The sequence below is a fragment of the Canis lupus genome, chromosome 28 (genome assembly GCF_003254725.2).
Source record: "Canis lupus dingo isolate Sandy chromosome 28, ASM325472v2, whole genome shotgun sequence".
NCBI classification, from domain to species: domain Eukaryota; kingdom Metazoa; phylum Chordata; class Mammalia; order Carnivora; family Canidae; genus Canis; species Canis lupus.
In genome coordinates, this window is record NC_064270.1 from 18,878,917 (window position 1) to 18,897,288 (window position 18,372).

At 39.5% G+C, this 18,372-nt stretch overlaps 1 protein-coding gene across 5 annotated transcripts in view; it reads right to left on the minus strand.

Annotated features, from left to right (window-relative positions):
* Positions 1-18,372, minus strand: part of SORCS1 (sortilin related VPS10 domain containing receptor 1) — a 514,957-nt gene that overhangs the window by 136,831 nt on the left and 359,754 nt on the right. For all 5 annotated transcript variants that reach the window (XM_025467149.3, XM_025467148.2, XM_025467150.2 and 2 more), the window contains exon 6: positions 7,106-7,170. In XM_025467149.3, the coding sequence (XP_025322934.1) occupies positions 7,106-7,170 (65 nt within the window). The remainder of the gene's footprint in view (positions 1-7,105; positions 7,171-18,372) is intronic.

The window sequence follows — 18,372 nt, forward strand, 5'->3', positions numbered from 1 at the left end:
CACAGGTCCAACAATATCCGTTGAAGGAATGATGATTAGCTTTGGGGTGAACCAGACCTGGCTTCAAATTCTAGCCCTGAGGCAATGGCAAGAACATTTAATCACTAAAAGCCATGTTTTCCTCAAAGTTACGATGAGAAAAATGACAATAGAGCCTATTAACAAAAACCAGTATAAGTAGTACAGCTGAAAAGTACCTAGTGAGTAGGGATGATAGGAAAATAATGTGTGATACTAGCATCATTGTTGCTTAAGAAAATACAGAACAAAGGAAGGAAATGTATGCATAAGTGTCAAGATCTTTAGGGCACCTTCTTTTTTCTTTTCTTTTTTTTTTTTTTTTAAAGCAGGAGTGAGAAGCATGATGAATTTTCCAGATGCTTGGAAATTGCCACACATGTTATACGGACTAGAGCTACTGTGTCCTGGGGGATCCTGGAAACCCCAGAGGAATGCAGATCTCTGTCATAGAGTGAAGGCCCAGGAATAACAGATTTCTCTTGCACACCTCTGTCCTCTCTTCTGCAGCCTGGGAGGAAAGGACACAGTCCTTCTCACCGCTGGCTGGGCACACAGCATGCAGGGCAAAAAACCTACTCTGAAAGTTGCCCAGGTGAGCCCGTGGCTGCATGTCCCTGTCAGGTTTTCATTGCTGTGTGGGGAGGCCTGTATTATCATGTTTCATGCTTTTCTGGTTGGTTTTCAGGGCTGTCTTTAAGACTGCTAAATTAGGAGAGGCCAAGCTGAAATCACTAATAGTTGAAATCAAATGGCTTTTGCAATATGAAAAATGGGGTCAGAACGTGATGGCCAGGGAAAAAAGCCGAGTGCCAGGTGCCGGCTGCAGGGACAGTCGACAGGGGAAAGGTGCTTGTTCAGCATGTTGGGGAGTAGTAGAGAGTGATCAGAATCTGCAGCTGCCCCAAACTTCTAGCCTCTGCCCAGGCCCCACCCCACAAACTATTCATAAATAAACCGACTGAAAAGAAGGTAAATGAGAGTCACGAAATGTGGAGTCTAATAATGCCAGTTGGTTGGCTAGTGTTGGAACCTTCACTGGCATGGGAGCAGCCAGTTTGATATTTTTTAGATTTGTATAGAAATGCCAAAGTGTTCATCTTCTCTGGAATATGAAAGAGATTTAATATCTTTTGAAGGTGCACTGATAAAGAAATACAAATAGCCAAGAAAAATAAATAAAATTTCTTAACGTCATTCACAATTAAGTAAACCCGAATGAAAACAGTAAGGATATAGTTCTTTGCTCATCAAATGAGTCATGCCAAAAAAATCTTTGATAATGTCTTGGACTATTTATGGCTTGCAAACAGGAGCATCCTTATACTGACAGTGTGCAATGCTACAGTCATCTCAGAGGACAACGTAACAAGGTCTACTAAAATTTTCAATCACATACACTCTCAGACCCGGGGATTTGCCTTCAAAAATTTCTCTTTTCAGCTCTTTTGTGCTCACTGCCTGCACAAATTTGAATGCTTCCTAGACCAAGAAGTAATCTGTGTGTATGTGTATGGATGTATTAGCACTGTGTGAGAGAGCCAAACCTTTACAGGTCTATTAATGAGAGAAGGGCTAACGAGAACATAGGTGACAGCACAGTGGGGTTTTTTGTAGTGAACAGTCATGAAGTGGCCACACTTATATGTGCTGATATAGAAAAAATTTAATTTGCTGTTATGTTCACCAACAATGAATTTGGCCTAACAGTTTTATAACATGAACGTTTGCTGAGTGTGTACATATGTGTACATGCATACATATTCACCTGGATAAGCCCAAACAATTTTGGAAAAAATACAGAAGAAATATTTTAAAAAACATAACTACCTCTGGGAAATGGGAATGGAGGTCAGGAAGTGGATGTGACTTTTCACTTGATGCACCTGAGCATGGCTTATCCTTTTAACTGGCATCGCTGCTACTTTTGATGTTATAAAAGTGATCTATTTTTATAGGAAGAACTGAAAGCACCCTACAGGTAACATATTGAGGCCTGATGAGAACTGAGGTCTCCATCACAGCCCCTCGGCAATGCAGTCACACTCCCCCAAGCCCAGGGCTGCACTCAATATGGAAGTTAACCGGAGCGCTGGAAAATGGGAAGCAGAACGGGATATGCAGTTCTCACCCAAGATCAGAATTTGCAGGACGGTGGTTATATAAAGTTGTGAATCTCCTTTGATTTTTATTTCAGCTTGCAAAATGCTAGTCTGTGGTTCATTTAAGCAAGAGTTTTTGGGCAGTCATTTTCACAGTTGGTTAAAGGGCCAAGGTTGTTTTTCCCCAGTGAAAGAGATTAGTCTTTGTGCAAGTGGTTACAAGGTTACTTACTCATGCAAATAGACAATGAGCTCAGTAATTGTCCCCTGTCCCCTCTCCATGCTAGCATGGATCACCACCAGTACGGAAACAGTCATGTCACTGGCTAGGCCTTTCATTTCAGAGGTGAAAGGGAGGAGCAATAAAGGTCAAACGTGGTACTGCAGGTTTTCTTGCAAGATGATATTTACAGATGCGCATAAATATAGAACTATGCATCCCTGTGTAATTGCCATGTGAAGAATTCTGATTAAAGTTACATTCTTTTCCCCCAAAATCACATATATGTAACATGTAGGACACGATATCAGTGAGTTAGTGAGGTTCTTAACTTCTCCATCGGCCCTTCAGGACTCTGCAGACCCTATGGTGAAAGTCCTTCTTTAAGAAGACATGCTACACAGATAAGGTTATGTATTAGGTCAACAAATGGGTCAGTCTCTGAGCTTTGTTTGTACAAAGAACCAAAATAAAATGAGATATGGCTTTTCACAAAGCTTTTAACCCAACGGTTGATCAACATTTTCTAACTACATACATTATGTACATATACACAAATGTACCTGTTTTAGGTGAATCAATAGGATAAAGGTTTCCTTTTTACAGTTTTAATGCAATGGGTAGCAGTTTTAATGTACTAGGTACATATGATGCCCGAGTGCATGCACATTCATAAACACACACAGATACACACACACACGCACACACATACTATCTAAACAATAAAATCTTTGTCTCCAGGATGAGGACCTGTCAATTTGTCCTCAGTTAAAAGCAGGGGCCAATAACAAATGCCACATCCAATAAATATGTTTGAAATTTTCCAATAATAATTCCTGTGATTGACTGCAATTGAGGTTGCTCTCCCCAGCCCACCTCCCAAGGCAGAGAGGTAATGCAAGGAAGAGTAACATCCTTGGCACACTGTAAACTACTAGACAGTCAGATCCCAGAGCACAGGGGTAGAAATGTCTGTGGCAGTCATAGACTGTCACAGAGCAGGACAAAAGCTCTTTCCAGAACTTACCTGCCCTCTGCTATGGAGACTTCAGTGGAAACAGAAATCAATTATAAAGTGTAATCTAGGGAAATCTGAAATGAGACTAAAACTGAACTTTGAATAACAAGCCCAGATATTTGTAAGCCACCCTATGAGGATGAGCCAAATAAGAGAGAGAGGGATTTTTCCTGTGTCAAAATAACAGAATTCCGGAATCCATTAAAATCAGAGAGAAATTACTTATTCAATGTCAGAAATATTGTATTTTGACATATACCCTATTAGATGTATGACCTAGAATATAAACAATGGGCTGCACAGACTTAAATTTTGTCCTAAATAATACTGCAGGGATAGAAATACAAGAAGGATCTCAATCAGAAAATAGAGAAGTAACACACGGACATTGGAATTTCCTGCAGCAACTGACCAGCCTGGAACCTGAGTTTAATAAATACGGTCTCCTCTACATACACTAATACCTTACTACTCTGATCAATCTGCTCTTTCCTTCTTTCCTCTTCCTCTCTGTTTCTTTGACTGGTGTCCTGGTTATCAAGTACCTTGAGGAAGAGGAAGAAGAAGGAAGAGAGAGAGGGAGGGGGAGAAAGACAAAGAGAGGGACTGGGTATGATACTGAAAAAAAAAAAAATATATATATATATTTTTATACCCAGTCAGGTCAGGCATTATGCCTAGATCCTTTATTTCAATTGGTAGGTAATTTTTTTTTCTGTTTTGTTTTGACAGGGATAACTTTTCAAATTAAATCCCTTTATTGAATTTTCACTCTTGGGTAGTTTCTGAAGATGCTGCCTTTGCAAAAAAGTAAAATAAAATAAATAAAATTAGAACTGATCTATTTCATGCCATGTGAAAGCTGAGCCCAAGATGACAGTTTGGCATTATCAACCTTCATGGCTGCAGGGAGCATAGGAATAATGTCGGGTGAAAGAAAACGTGCACATCAGAGTAAGCGAGGGACTTATTGTTTTCAGGATGTGGGGTTATGTGATTAGATGCCACAAGCCAGAGCAGTATTATCCCCAAAAGTTTAAAAATGAAAGCAATCTGGGATGTTGCCAATTCCATCTGGAGCTTCCTAAACAAGAGGTGCAGTCATGGGAGACAGACCCTAAAGCTCTTTCATTAGTTTTTTGTTATGGGACTTGGTTACTCTTGAACATGTTCTGCTGACCAGCAGCATGGGCTTCGCTTGGGGACTTATTAGGAATGCAGACTCTTGGGTCTCTATTGAACCAGAATCCACATTTTAACACGATCCCTTGTTGAGCCATGTTATGTTCAGATGTGAGGCGCAATGCCCTAAAAATTTCCGACAACTTAATAAGTGACTTGTTCAATTGGCCAACTATGTATTCACTCACTCAACAAATATTTATTAAGCTCCATCTACACGACCCTGTGGCACATGCTGGAGACATGATTATGAACAAAGATACACATGGTCCCTTCTCTCCTAGAACCTGGAGGCCAAGTCATTGTAATTAATCACTACAGATGGTCCAGATATAAACACCCATTTCTATTTTTTTAACTGGTTATGTGAAATAATTTTAGTCTCACATAAAGGCTGCAAAAACTAGTATAGAGAGTTCCCCTGTACCGTTCTCCTGGCTACCCCCAAAGGTAGCATCCCGTATAACCATAGAATGAAAGCAAGCAAAATATGAATTGTTTTAGACTGAGAGTTCAATAAATGGATTGTCCTGAGAAATGGATGCCTTTTCTGTTTTTGATATTATTCTACAGTTTTTTGCAACTTTCCTGTGAGCCGAAAATTATTTCAAAATAATAAGTTAAAAAAATAGAAATGGATGTTTACACCTGAACCACCCATAGTGATTAATTACAATGAACTGGTCTGGGAAGGGAGAAGAGAAGAGGACAGTCCATGTGGAAGAACCAGCAGGTATCAGAATCTTGTGGTGAGACAGAGGGCCCTGCATGTTCCAATGAGAACAAGCCTACAGGCCTGTAGACAAGGAGTGAGGAGAAGACAGAATGAGATGAGCCAGGAAACAGGCAGGTACTGATTATGCCGGAGCTACAGGTCAAGGTGAGAACTTTGACCAAATGTCATGAATCGTTCTGCCTAAGGAAAAGATTGCTCTGGCTCTTGTGTAGTAAAAACTGAATTTTGGAATCCAAGATAGCAGAGTCAGTTCTAGAGCTGAAAGGGTTGCCACCAGAAAGAACCCACTGAAGGGGTGGCTCTAAACTTTCAGCACATTCTGTGTCAGGCACAGTGCTGCACATAGTACATATGGCAGTCCCACCTGAGTTTATTTTTATTTTTTTCCCACCTGAGTTTAAAATGGAAAAGGTGAGGTCAACTTGGACCCTGATCTGTCCCCTCACTGATTCTGCCAAAGAATATATTCATTCCCCAAAGGGGGAGCAAAACCTCTGGAGATGAAAATTTTCATGCCCTGTGCATAGTAATGAAGTAGATGTGGTTTCTAGAGAGTTTGGAGCACAGAGGTGACCTGCTTCTTCATGCGGTAAGCTGGTAAGGGATAGGTATCTTCCGCTTTTGCATTCAGATGAGCTGAGGGCAAGTGGACAGGAACAAGAGACAGTGACAATGAAGTTATTGGACTGTGAGGGATATTTGTGAAACATAAAGTCTCAAAATTAGATTATCACCTTCTGGCTCAGTGCTGGACCCCCTCATTGGTCTGGGCTACCTGCAGATTGTCAATTCTCCTTCTTTTCTCTACACTTGAGACAACTTCCTCCTCCCAAATGCCATCCCTCTAGCCTTTCCTCATCTCACCTCTTTTTCTTCTACATGGTTCCCCTTTTCTCTTTCTTTGAACCCTTTCACCTGTGGTGTCTTATCTTAGGTCTGGCAGATTCCTCCCCTCCTTGGCCCTTCTAGAGATCCTCTGGATCAAAGAAGAAGAAGGAAACATATGAAGTTGCTGCTGTTGTTTAAATATATTAAACTTTCTATGTTTTGGTTTCCTCTTCTGAAAAATCAGAAAAATAACCTACAAGTTGTTGTGGGGATTAATTGTGATAAAATATATAAAGTGATTAGCATAATTCCGCATATAGGTAAGTGCTCAGCCAATTTTTAGCTAGGACAGGAATCACTCTGATTAACATTTCATTTACAGATGGAGAAGCAGAGGCATGAAGAGTTTAAGTAGCCTTTTTAAGTGACTAATTTTTCACAATTAGTAAGTGAATTTTTGAGTCCACTGGACATGGGTTTGGATCCGGGACCACATTTTTTCTGTATCATGTCCCCAAAAGCTGCAATGTCCATACAAAGTGCAGGCCCTACAGCAGCTCTGGCTAAGAACTACTGAGATGCCACTAAACCTACTCAACGGATGCTTCCCTCTACCTGTTAATGATGAGGGATGGTTCTCTTGTCCCTGTCCTTTCCAAGTGCTTTGTGACTTTCCAGACAAAACATGGAGACACTGCCTAGACCGTATCTGATAAAATAAGGAAACTAGAAAAACAAATCCAAACAAAACGGCAACAATAACATAATAATAACAATAGCTACAAAAACACTTCAGTAGTAAGAAATTGGGGTGTTTCCCCCAAACCTGGAAAGAAAAACACCTTGATTGGATAAGTAATGTTAGAAATCATTAAGACAATTCTGGATGACTAAGGACTTGGATTATTACTGCTGTGATTTTCCTAGACACAGACACAGCTCATGGCAAATTGGTAAAACTAGCATCACTATGAAAATCATGGGGAAGTTGAATTACTTACGACCATCTACAGTTCTGGCCTCGAGATGCACAAGGTCTGGTTCCTTATTTGACCCCATTACGGACCTAAAAAATGGAGAAACAGGAAAATGAATACCAACATTAATGACTTCACCATGTGCCTCAGAGAAACTCAGCTGAGCCCCTGGCCTACTAACATTCACAGAATTCAAACACCACAATCCTTGGAATACATCTACTGTATTTATTTATATGGTCTGACAGTAAAATTTCCACTTCAAATAAAAACTATAATGGAACCTTTATTTGATGAAGGCCAGCCCTAACTCTGACAAGGATGTTGTGTTATTAGCTCAGACTTGCAAATAAGTCCAACACATGGCATGTGTGTCCTCCTGTGACAATCTCACTGACAGTATATTAAACTTTCAAGACTTATCAGGCAAATTCCAGGCAGGCTGCTTTAGCTGGGTGACTTGAACAGTGATTTACATAGCAAGCTAATCTAATTAATTTTTCCATTTGAAATGAGGGCAGCCCCTGTGGCCCAGTGGTTTAGCACCGCCGTCAGCCCAGAGTGTGATCCTGGAGGTCCGGGATCGAGTCTCACATCGGGCTCCCGGCATAGAGCCTGCTTCTCCCTCTGCCTGTGTCTCTGCCTGTCTCTCTCTCCCTGTGTGTCTGTCATGAATAAATAAATAAAATCTTTAAGAAAAAAAAAGAAATGAGCAGTACAATGTCCCTCTATCCTACAAACTAAATCCATGTAACCCCACCAATGCAGTGGGCAGTGTGGCACAGGGTGATCATTCTCTGTATTGTTGAACCAGTGTGAGGAAATGCAGATGCACCTCATTTAATGATACATGCCTGAAACTATATGTGTAAGTAAAATAAAATAAAAAGCAAAATAAAAGTCTATTTTGAATGCCTTGGAGGCACTTATTATTTAGTGTAATCTTGCAGTGAGCCATATTAAGTAGAAAATAATTATTCTGTTACCTGAGCTATAATAGATAGTCAAATGTTGAATGAAAGAAGGAAGGAAATGAACAGAAGGAGGGGGTATATAATGGTCTGTGAGCTCTTTGAAATAAGTAAATTAATCATTGTCCTAAGGGCATTCCTAGCACTCTTCTTATTTGAACTCATTTTCTCAGCTCAAAGAGTCTGAAGCATAGCTAGCTTAGTCTCCCCTCATCTTAAGAAAGAAGACCCCTAAAGGCCCTATTATCACTGTCAGTAACTTTTCTCTGATTGATGCATGGCCTGAATTTCAGAGTCTGTGCTTGAAACATTACACCCTGCTTTCTTTTTCCAGGCAGCAGAAATGGCCTAATAAGGATTTAATAATAAACCTAATGGGTTTAATAATTTTACTCAAGGAGACAGGGGCCCAGCCCTTGGCCACTTCACATCATTGGAATCTGAATGTGGGCAGTTGGTGACATTTTGACCATCACTTCAGTCAAGTACTAGAGCACCTGTTGGTCTAGGGATGGTGGTTCTCCATTTCCCACACAGAAGCACTGACTGGATCCATAGGCGACCTCTTCTGACAAAGCCACATTCGTGATATTAAAGAAAACAAGCTCCCTAAAAACCTTCAAACTAGAAATTGCAGCACCTGTTTTTTGTAAATTATTAATGGATAGTTACAAACTGCTCATCTCTCACCATGCCTGCTACCCTTAGTTTCTTCCTTAAAATGACTAGCACCTATGATGCCCAGGAGAAGGCTAGCATTCCAGAGGCACATGTTAAAAACTAGCATGCAGACCTATCTGCTTGGCTAATGGTGAGTGTCAATGGGAGACCAAATAATTACTCTGCATTCGCTTGCATCTTTCCATGTGCTCATGGCCCTGAATCAATAATAGCAGTTGGCTCTTAAGATCTTTTGTTATTTCTAAAGACAGGATGTGTTGTTTCATGTGATGTTTCTGCTCTTATCAAATCACAAAAAGAGACAGGAACAAAACCGAGTCCCTTGTTTCTCTGGAGTCTACTATGGCTAACCAAATCCCCTTACCCTGGCCATTTTTTTTTCCCATCTGGAGTAAAACAACTACAACAAAATAAAATTTTAAAGTCAAACTACAATGTTTCCAACAACTTTTATTTGCTACTAGGCTCATCCCTTTTCCTAGTAGTCTGGGAGGACCTCTAGATCTGCAGTCACAGATCATAAAGAATTATTACTGCTTTTACTTCATGGCCCTGGTAAATTCTCAAAAGCTGAAGCCAAACAATGCTAAATGTCTGCAGAGGTGCTGGTTTTAATGGTCCTGTCATTGACCAGACACCTTGCAGAAGCACATCACCGCAGTTGACCACAAAGTATCATTCTCTAGCCTATTTATACATTCTACTTGTGGCCCTGGCGTTCAGCGGTTATCTGTGTATATTATGACCAATTATTGTGCTTTGCTTACTAATGGTGACAATAATGGTAACAGGTGGTTTGCCACGGGTTGGCAGGAGGAGAAAATGGGGCAGGATGGTTAAAGGATACAAACTTTCAGTTATAAGATGAATAGGACCTGAGGATGTAATGTACAGCTAGATAAGTATAATTGATAATACTGTATTGTATAACTGAAATTAGTTAGGAAAGTATAACTTTAGCTTAGAAAGAAAGAAAGAAAGAAAGAAAGAAAGAAAGAAAGAAAGAAAGAAGAGAAAGAAAGAAAGAAAGAAAGAAGAAAGAAAGAAAGAAAGAAAGAAAGAAAGAAAGAAAGAAAGAAAGAAAGAAAGAGAAAAGAGAAAGAAAAAAGGTAAATATGTGAGATGATGGATCTGTTAACTCAGTTGTGGAAATCCATTCACACTGGATATGTTTCTGAAATCATCACATGGTATACTTTGAATATAATTTTATTTGTCAATTACACCTCAATAAGGCTCAAAAATAACAGCAAGTTAAAAGTGCATAAACATAAAATTTAATCCAAAATGTTCCCCTGATATCTTCTTTTTGCAGTGAGAGCTTAAGAATGTCTTCAAGTATCTGTATCCATCATGACAGTAAGTCTGACTTTTGGTATTAAGCACAAAGGGTTGGACACCCTTGCTTTATGCTTTTAGATTGCCCTGTATATATGTATTCCTGTCATGGTTCATAATGGTTTGCTCGATCTCTTTGCATAAATGCCCCTTTTACTTTATTGAGCTCCCACAATGCAGGTGCTCTGTTTTATTATCACCAAATTCTCTGTGCTTACTAGAGCATAGAGATGAATGTTTCCTCAGTAAACATATAGACAACATTTTTACACTGGTTAGTATCTACTATAATATCTGATATATTGGGTTATTCAATTCTGGGACTCAAAAAGAACCTCTCTGCAGTATGAGATGAAAAATTTTGATCCAGGGTCCTTTAATTATATAAGAAGGCAATAGGTGGCTGTATCTAATATATCTTTATATTGCCTGTGTATTTGAGAAAATGAATTCCCTTTTTGAACTAATTTTCACAGAAGGGCAGGGAAGTCTTCATGTCTTAGCAAGTGTGTGTGTGTATTTAGGGTCTTTGGAATTCCCTTCTACCCTTATTCTACCTTCTTAACCCTTTTTAAAAAATGTTTTTGTTATTCTGTTTTTTTAATTTTCATGTATACAATAAAATAATTCAATAATCCTATACATCTTTCAGTGCTCACCAAGATAAGTATATTCTTACATCCCTTTATTTCACCTATCCTACAGTCCACCGTCCCTCTGGCAAACACCAGTTTCTTCTCTGTATGTAAGGGTGTTACTTTTGGGGGCACCTAGGTGGTTCAGTTGGTTAAGCAGCTGCTTTCAGCTCAGTTATGACCTCAGAGTCCTAGGACTGATCCCAGGGTCCTGGGCTTGAGCCCCAATTGTGCTCTCTGCTTAGCGGGGAATCTGCTTCTCCCTCTGCCACTCCTCCTGCTTGTGCTCTCTCTCTTTCTCTCTTTCAAATAAATAAATAAGATCTTTTTTAAAAAAGTTTTTTTTTTGTTTCTTTTTTTTTCTTTGACATTTGTTTCTGAAGTTCTACATATGAGTGAAATCATATGGTATTCATCTTTCTCTGACTGACCTCTAGATTCATCCATGATGCTGCAAATAGCAAGATTTCATTTCCTTTTTTTTTTAAGGCTGAGTAAAATTCCATAGTATACATATACCATATATTTATCCATTCGCCTACCAATGGTAACTTGGGTTGCATTCATACCTTGGCTATTACGAGCAATGCTGCAATTAATTTTTAATTGTCAGAGTGGCTAAAATAAAAAGTATAAGAAATACCAAGTGTCGGCAAGGATGTAGAGAAAAAGAAATCCTTATGTACTCTTGGTGGGAAGGCAGGCTGGTATAGCCACTGTGGAAAACAGTGTGAAGGTTCCTCAAAAAATTAAAAAATAGATATGATCCAGTATACTGGATGTTTTAATCAATAAAACAAAGCTAAAATAAGTCTTCCTAGAATATATATCTTAAAGCACTTAGCAGATCCTTTGTAGATAGCAAGGGTTCAGAAATGTAGCAGATTTCTTTCTTCTTTTTTTCCTTTCTTATTTTAGGAGGTAGATAGGAAATGTAAATATTCACTTGAAAATTTTTTATTTATTTATTTTTAATTATTTTTTTTACTCACTTGAAAATTAAAGCTAATGTTGGTAATAAAAATTTTTTGAGATTTCACGGGTCCCCCGTTAGCAAATATGATTTATCAACATGATTTATCATCATAAATCAAAAGATAAAAAAAGAGTCAACCGCCCAGAGAGCAACTATATGAATAAAATCACTTTTTTATTCAGTGAAACATTCCAAGCCCCTAATATATGGTAAGAATAAGGCTATGGATTCCCTGTTCCTAAGAACTTTTGAACTAAGGAGGAGCTCCATAGTCACCCATGAAACAAAAGTTTTCATAATCAAGGTGTTCTTTGAAGACCTAGGAGGAATCATCTTTCACTTGCAGATAGAAACCTGTGGGAGAAGGAAGGGCCAGGACTCCTTTACAGTAAATGAATTCCATCTTCAAGAATATGCAATAATATGATCAATGGACAGAAGGAGTGGAAAAACATTCTCCTTAGAGATGAATAGCAAGTAAAGATGAATCTGCAGGTCAGAGAGAGGATGGCGCATAAAGGCATCTACTAGCAAGTCAACAGGTCTAATGCTTTCAGAGCAGCAGTAGAAAATAAACATTAGGCAGAGGTCCAATCACAAAGCATCTTGTGCATCATTCTAATGTTTTTTATTTTATCCTACAAGCCATGAAATATTACTAAAGTATAAGTTAAATGGGCAAGACTATATATAGCTAAAAGGAAGAACTTCTGGCCTCATATAAGTGTAGGCCTCCCTGTGCACCTAAAGCATTAGGTGAAGGCCCTCAGGCCATGCTAGATCCAGCTCTGTTGTTGAAAACAAGACAAAGCCAGCCTCACACATCTATGTTTCCAGTATCTTAAGTTGCTGTTCCCACAGAGGAGCCATTTTTGAATAAAATCTAAGGACTTCTAGAGTTAAGAATGCAAATAAAACAATCACTCCCTGATATAGTGCACCGTGATATTAGCAGTGCAACATCAGCCTTCTGAAATGCAATCAGCCAAATGCAGCCTTTGTAGATGTTTTCTACAGAGAAACTCAGAAATGTCACTAGTTAATCATTCTCTTGGCATTTTATCTGAGTTTATACCAGTTTAATATAGTGCTCAATAAATGCTGCAGAGCCACAAAATGTCCTGATATAGATAACCGCAGAACAAGTATTAAAAAATAAACACCGTGACGGGATAGCACCTATTTATTCAGATTTAGAATTGCAGTTAATGGTATATGGAAGAAGGAACAGGGATCTGCAGACTAGCAGAGGCTGGGGAGCTGGAGACACCTGCCTTCTTTTTGTTTCAAAGGAGCATGATATTCTCACAAGCTCTCTCCATAAATGAAGCCCAAAGAAGCAAGTGGTTCTATCTGCCCCAGAGAGAAGCAAAACCTGTCCAGGTATAAGTGGCTGGCTCTCTAGATTTCCTCTTCTGTAGCCAAGAGTTTCCCCTTCCCCTGGCATCATAGGCTGTCAAGACAAAGATCATCAGGAAAGTCCTGGTGAATGCAAGAACTCTTATTCTAGAACAAAGCAGCTTATCCTGAGGTCTCATCTCCTCCCCATGCAGGGATAATGGGCTAGAAAAAAAAATAATAAAAACCTGCCTAGGGGAATCCCTGGGTGGCTCACCGGTTTGGCGCCTGCCTTCAGCCCAGGGCGTGATCTTGGAGTCCCGGAATCGAGTCTTGCATCAGGCTCCCTGCATGGAGCCTGCTTCTCCCTCTGCCTGTGTCTCTGCACTCCCACCCCAGGTCTCTCATGAATAAATAAATAAAATCTTTAAAAATAAAAATAAATATTTAAAAAAAGCTGCCTAAATGTGTCGTTTTAGCCTCTCTCTCTTAATCCTAAGACATAGGCTTGCTTGATTTCTTCTGGGATCCACACTGTCACAGTGGTTTCCCAGAACAAAGATAGCTGCTACAAATAAATAGAATGACTAAAAACAAACAAAGAGATGCTTTGTTTCTTAAATGCATAATGGCTACTGAGAATCAGCAGGGCCAATATCCACAGGAACAACAAATTCTGCATTTTGCCATCTTTACTCCCTCAAACTAGAAGCCTAACTGTTGAATTATATGATGTCTGCAACAAAGTGTATGTGAGTGTGCATGTGTGTGTGTGTGTGTGTGGGTGTGTGTGGTTATAGGAGCAAGGTGAGGAATGGGGTATCTGACTCAGAATGAAGGCATACATAAAGCTCAGGAAGGTAGTAAGGGAATAAGGATGTTTGTTGAACCAAGTGTATGGTGGAAAACAAAAGTGACAGTTGCAAGAGCGATACTGAGCAACAAGCAACATGCTTCTTCAGACATCAGAAGACCAGATCTAAGTCAGTTGGACAAGCCATTCTGCTGCAGTACTGCCCCTCCCCCCACTTTCCCTTTATTTTAATGGCTTTACTCCCAAAACCATCGATTCATTTCCCATTTTCTTATTTCCTCACTGTTTGGACCCATCTCCTTGCTTTCCTTGTTCCCTGAATACAGATGAGGGGATCTAGAGAGGCACCAGGGAAGATGACCAGATCACCAGTCCAGTCCTCAAACAGAAATCACAGTGCCAGTGAGATACAGAGAAATATACTGAAAATGATCAAACAGTTTGGGATTGAGGTGAAAGAGTAGCTCACAATATTTTTAAAAATAAGGTTTCTTTTTATCTTTTCAAACTGTGGTGTTATCATACTCTATGCATTTTTTAGCAACTTGTTAATTTTACTCTAATCCATTTTAGAGACTGTTCTATGCCAGAACATAAGATTAATGGGCTAGATCTCTAACTACTTTATTGCAATTTATTAAATGAAAATATCCAATTTGTCTATCTATTGTCTATTGATTGACCCAGAGCAAAAGTGCATAATAAATGAAAAAAAGCCCTGGAAACACACAGACAAAATTCATAATAGTAGCCATCTCTGAGAGGTTTTGGAATTGAGGGTGACAAAGAGATCATTATCCTTATCAGTAATTTAAAATTTTTTACAACATATTTACACATTACTCTTATAATTAATATTAACAAATCTGTACTATTACGAACAACAAGAAAGTTTCTTCAGTTTGGAAAACAGTCTGAGGAGACATATCATCAACGTGTGTGGTCACAAAAGGATAGAGAGAAGGAACGAGTGAAGGTAGGATGGAGAGGAGACCTGAAATATTCTCTAATCTCAGACTACTCACAACTCTGCCACTATCTTCCTATGAGTACTTAGAAAGCTAGTGCTGTGTAAGAGCTATGGCAGGGAGAAAACAATGCTAAGGACACCAGGAAGTGTGTGTTTGTGTTGTTCTTAAATTTGGAGTGAAAGGGAAAATGTGTGGACCCACATCAGGCTTAGGACCAGAGAGACCATGTTAAGAGAAGACAGGAGAGGAAAGAACATTACCACTTCCCCTTTCTTTCCCTTTCTGTCAAGGACAAAAGTCTTCAGACTAGAAGGTAGAACAAACCAGCATAAAAGGATTGAAACCTGAACATTTTGCTGCTGGAGAGAATTTGGCCCAGGGAAATTATTCTCTATTAGGGTATTCCAAAAACAGTAATATCCAAAGTTTTAGTTTGAACATACCAAGGAAGAAAAACAAGAATGAGACATGCCAATATATGATGACTTGTTGGCTGTAAGTTGAGGAAATGTACGAGTGTGCTTATGCTTTAATGTAAGAAAATATACACAAAATAGAAAGTAAAAATAGCCAAAAAAAAAAAAAAAGCCAAACCCCACAGGAATTATAGTATCTTCTCCCTACATCTCAATGAATCATTTTCTACACCCCTGGCGCACTGCTGCAGCTACCTCACCATGGAGACTATTGCTCTAGACTGTGGATTCATGGGTTATCCTTAATATTTAGCACTCAGAAGTGCAGACAACTGATTCTCAATTAAGTTTTTTAATGAATGAATGAATGAATTCAACAAATATTTATGACTACTAATAATACGCAAAGGCAATTCTAAGGTGCTGAGGGCTTGGGAGTAAATTAAATAGAGGATAATGCCTGTACTTCATGAAGCTTCCATTTCCATACAGAAGGTAGGGAAGGTATAAAAAAACATAAATATATATCAGGTGGTGATAACAACATTTATTGAAAGTTGTGTAGAAAAAAATATACAAACTATAAGATGGTTTAACTACATCAAAAACACTACTGTCATATGGTGTTGATCAAAGGCTGGTGTCCATCTGTTAAGTGTAGAATCGATATCATACAGGGCTTGCAAGGCTGTGCCCCTGTTGGCATCCTGCTCATCAACTGTCAACAACTTGGATAAGAATATCTATTGTGTGCCTACAAAATTCACACATGACACAAACTGAGGAAAAATAATGACTAGATAACAAAGGTGGTGGTAGCTCTAAAAGCAAGTCACTTGCCGAAGGGCATGTAGCTAATAAATGATATAATCAGATTGGAACCTAGGCTCTCTAATTTTTCTACAGCTCCATGTATCATCTGTAAAAAGGATAAAATAAATAAGATTATTGTGAAGGGTACAAGAAAAGAGTAGGTGCAGCATCACTATTATCAACAGTATGAATTAAACGGTCCTTTAGAGATGAAAAGTCTCTTAGAGATGAAGTAGTCCAAACAGCACATGTCACAATTAAGGAAGTCAAGGCTTCAAGACAATAAATATCATGTCTGAGGTTACACCACTCAAACAGCATCAAGGCTAGAAATACTAAGCCAGGGACACCTGGGTTGCTCAGCAGTTGAGTGTCTGCCTTTGACTCAGGGCATGATCCCCAAGTCCTGGGATTGAGTCCCACATCGGGCTCCCTGCATGGAGCCTGCTTCTCCCTCTGCCTGTGTCTTTGCCTCTCTCTGTGTGTGTCTCTCATGAATAAATAAATACAATCTTTAAAAAAAGAAAGAAAGAAATACTGATCCAGGTTCATGACTCCCTCCGATGATCTTTCTTCTCACGAAAAATAATTCATTTCTCTTAACTCCTTAGTGTCTCCACAAAGACACTGTTGACTCAAAAGACAATGTGTATGTCTTATACTGGAAATACAAGGAGAGATGATGGGAACAATTCAGATAATTTGACATCCTACAAGGGTCATGGGCTGCTATGGCTTGGTTGTTTGTGTCTCCCCCAAATTCATATGCTAAAACCTAATTTCCAAGGAGATGGCATTAGGACGTGAGCCCTTAGGAGGTGATGAGTGCCCAAGTGCAAGAGGCCAGAGAGGGCTCCCTTGCCCATTCTAGCATGGAAGAACATGGCAAGAAGGTAACTAACCATCTGCAACCCAGAAGAGGGCCTTCATCAGACCCCCATCATGCTGGCAGTCTGATCTTGGACTTCTGGTCCCTCAAACTGTGAGAGAGAAACTTCTGTTGTCTATAAGCCATCCAGTCAGTCTGTGGTATTTCGTTAGAGCCACCCACACGAACTGAGACATGTGTGGTGGGCATTAGGTTTGCATGGGCCTACGCGTATTTGAGAGGGTGCCATGTCTTGGAGTCTGGAAATAGCTTGCAAATAAGTTTAGTTTAGATCCTCAAATATCAGAGCCTCTAAGTGTGAAGGAGGCTTCTCTGCAGTTACTTGAAAATAACTAATAGATTTAGACCCTTGTGAGAAACACAATGTTAGTCTCCACACTAGACTGCCAGGTCCTCAGCCCTCACCAAAGGCTTGTTTAACCATCCTCGAATAGCTCTGCTCTACTTTTTCCTTCTTTCTTTCTTTCTTTCTTTCTTTCTTTCTTTCTTTCTTTCTTTCTTTCTTTCTTTCTTTCTTTTTTTTTAAATTTTATTTATTTATTCATGGAGACACCAGAGAGAGAGCCTGATGTGAACTCGATCCCAGGACTCCGTGATCATGACCTGAGCTGAAGGCAGATGTTCAAGCATGAGCCACCCAGGTGTCCCATCTCTGCTCTACTTTTTGAGCCTGTTATGAAACAAACACATTCTTTTGTTTTGTTGTATTATAGATACTGCAGAAAAAAATACCCCAAGAGGCTCTAGCTCACAAGCCCCTCAATGTAGAAGGGAAAGTGACCCAGGCACAGTAGAGATAGTAAAGGAACAAGGACAGAATCTGGTTGGATAATGAAGAAATCAGATTCATCCTCACAGCACGGGCCCAAGTTCCTGGGGTGTCAAATGGCAGCTACTCTCCTCAGTACTCTGCTTATTTACAAGGAATTTCTAGAGTTTTGAGTACGAGGTATGCAGAGATTTGGAACTGGGCAAATGTCGTGATGATAAAACCTGTGAAAATACCTTGAAGGCCGTGCTAGTGGCCTTGGAACTCATATTTAACTGCGTGGCCAAGGAAACAAATGTGATTATGGAAAATGAGAAACACCTTCTAATTTTGTTTAAAAATTCATACTCTGCTAGTGATGCAAATTCTACAGTTCTAGTCAAAAACATCTTACAGCAACAGAAAGAGAAGAGAGAGAGATAGGGAGGGGAAGTTGGAATGAAAGGAAAGGAGAGGAAGAGGAGGGAGAGGCTATGAAAGAGGAGATGAGGAAGAGAAGACTTGAAGAAAAGAGAGGTAGATGGCAGGGTAGAGATGTGATGAGGATGACAAGAGGGAGAAGACAGAAGAGATTCCCTTCTAGCTGGCCATGCTGCAGGTCACATTCCTGTTGGTCTTCCCCCACCACCCACCCCAAATTCCACCAGCTGGGAAATAGGCATATATTATTCTTATAATTG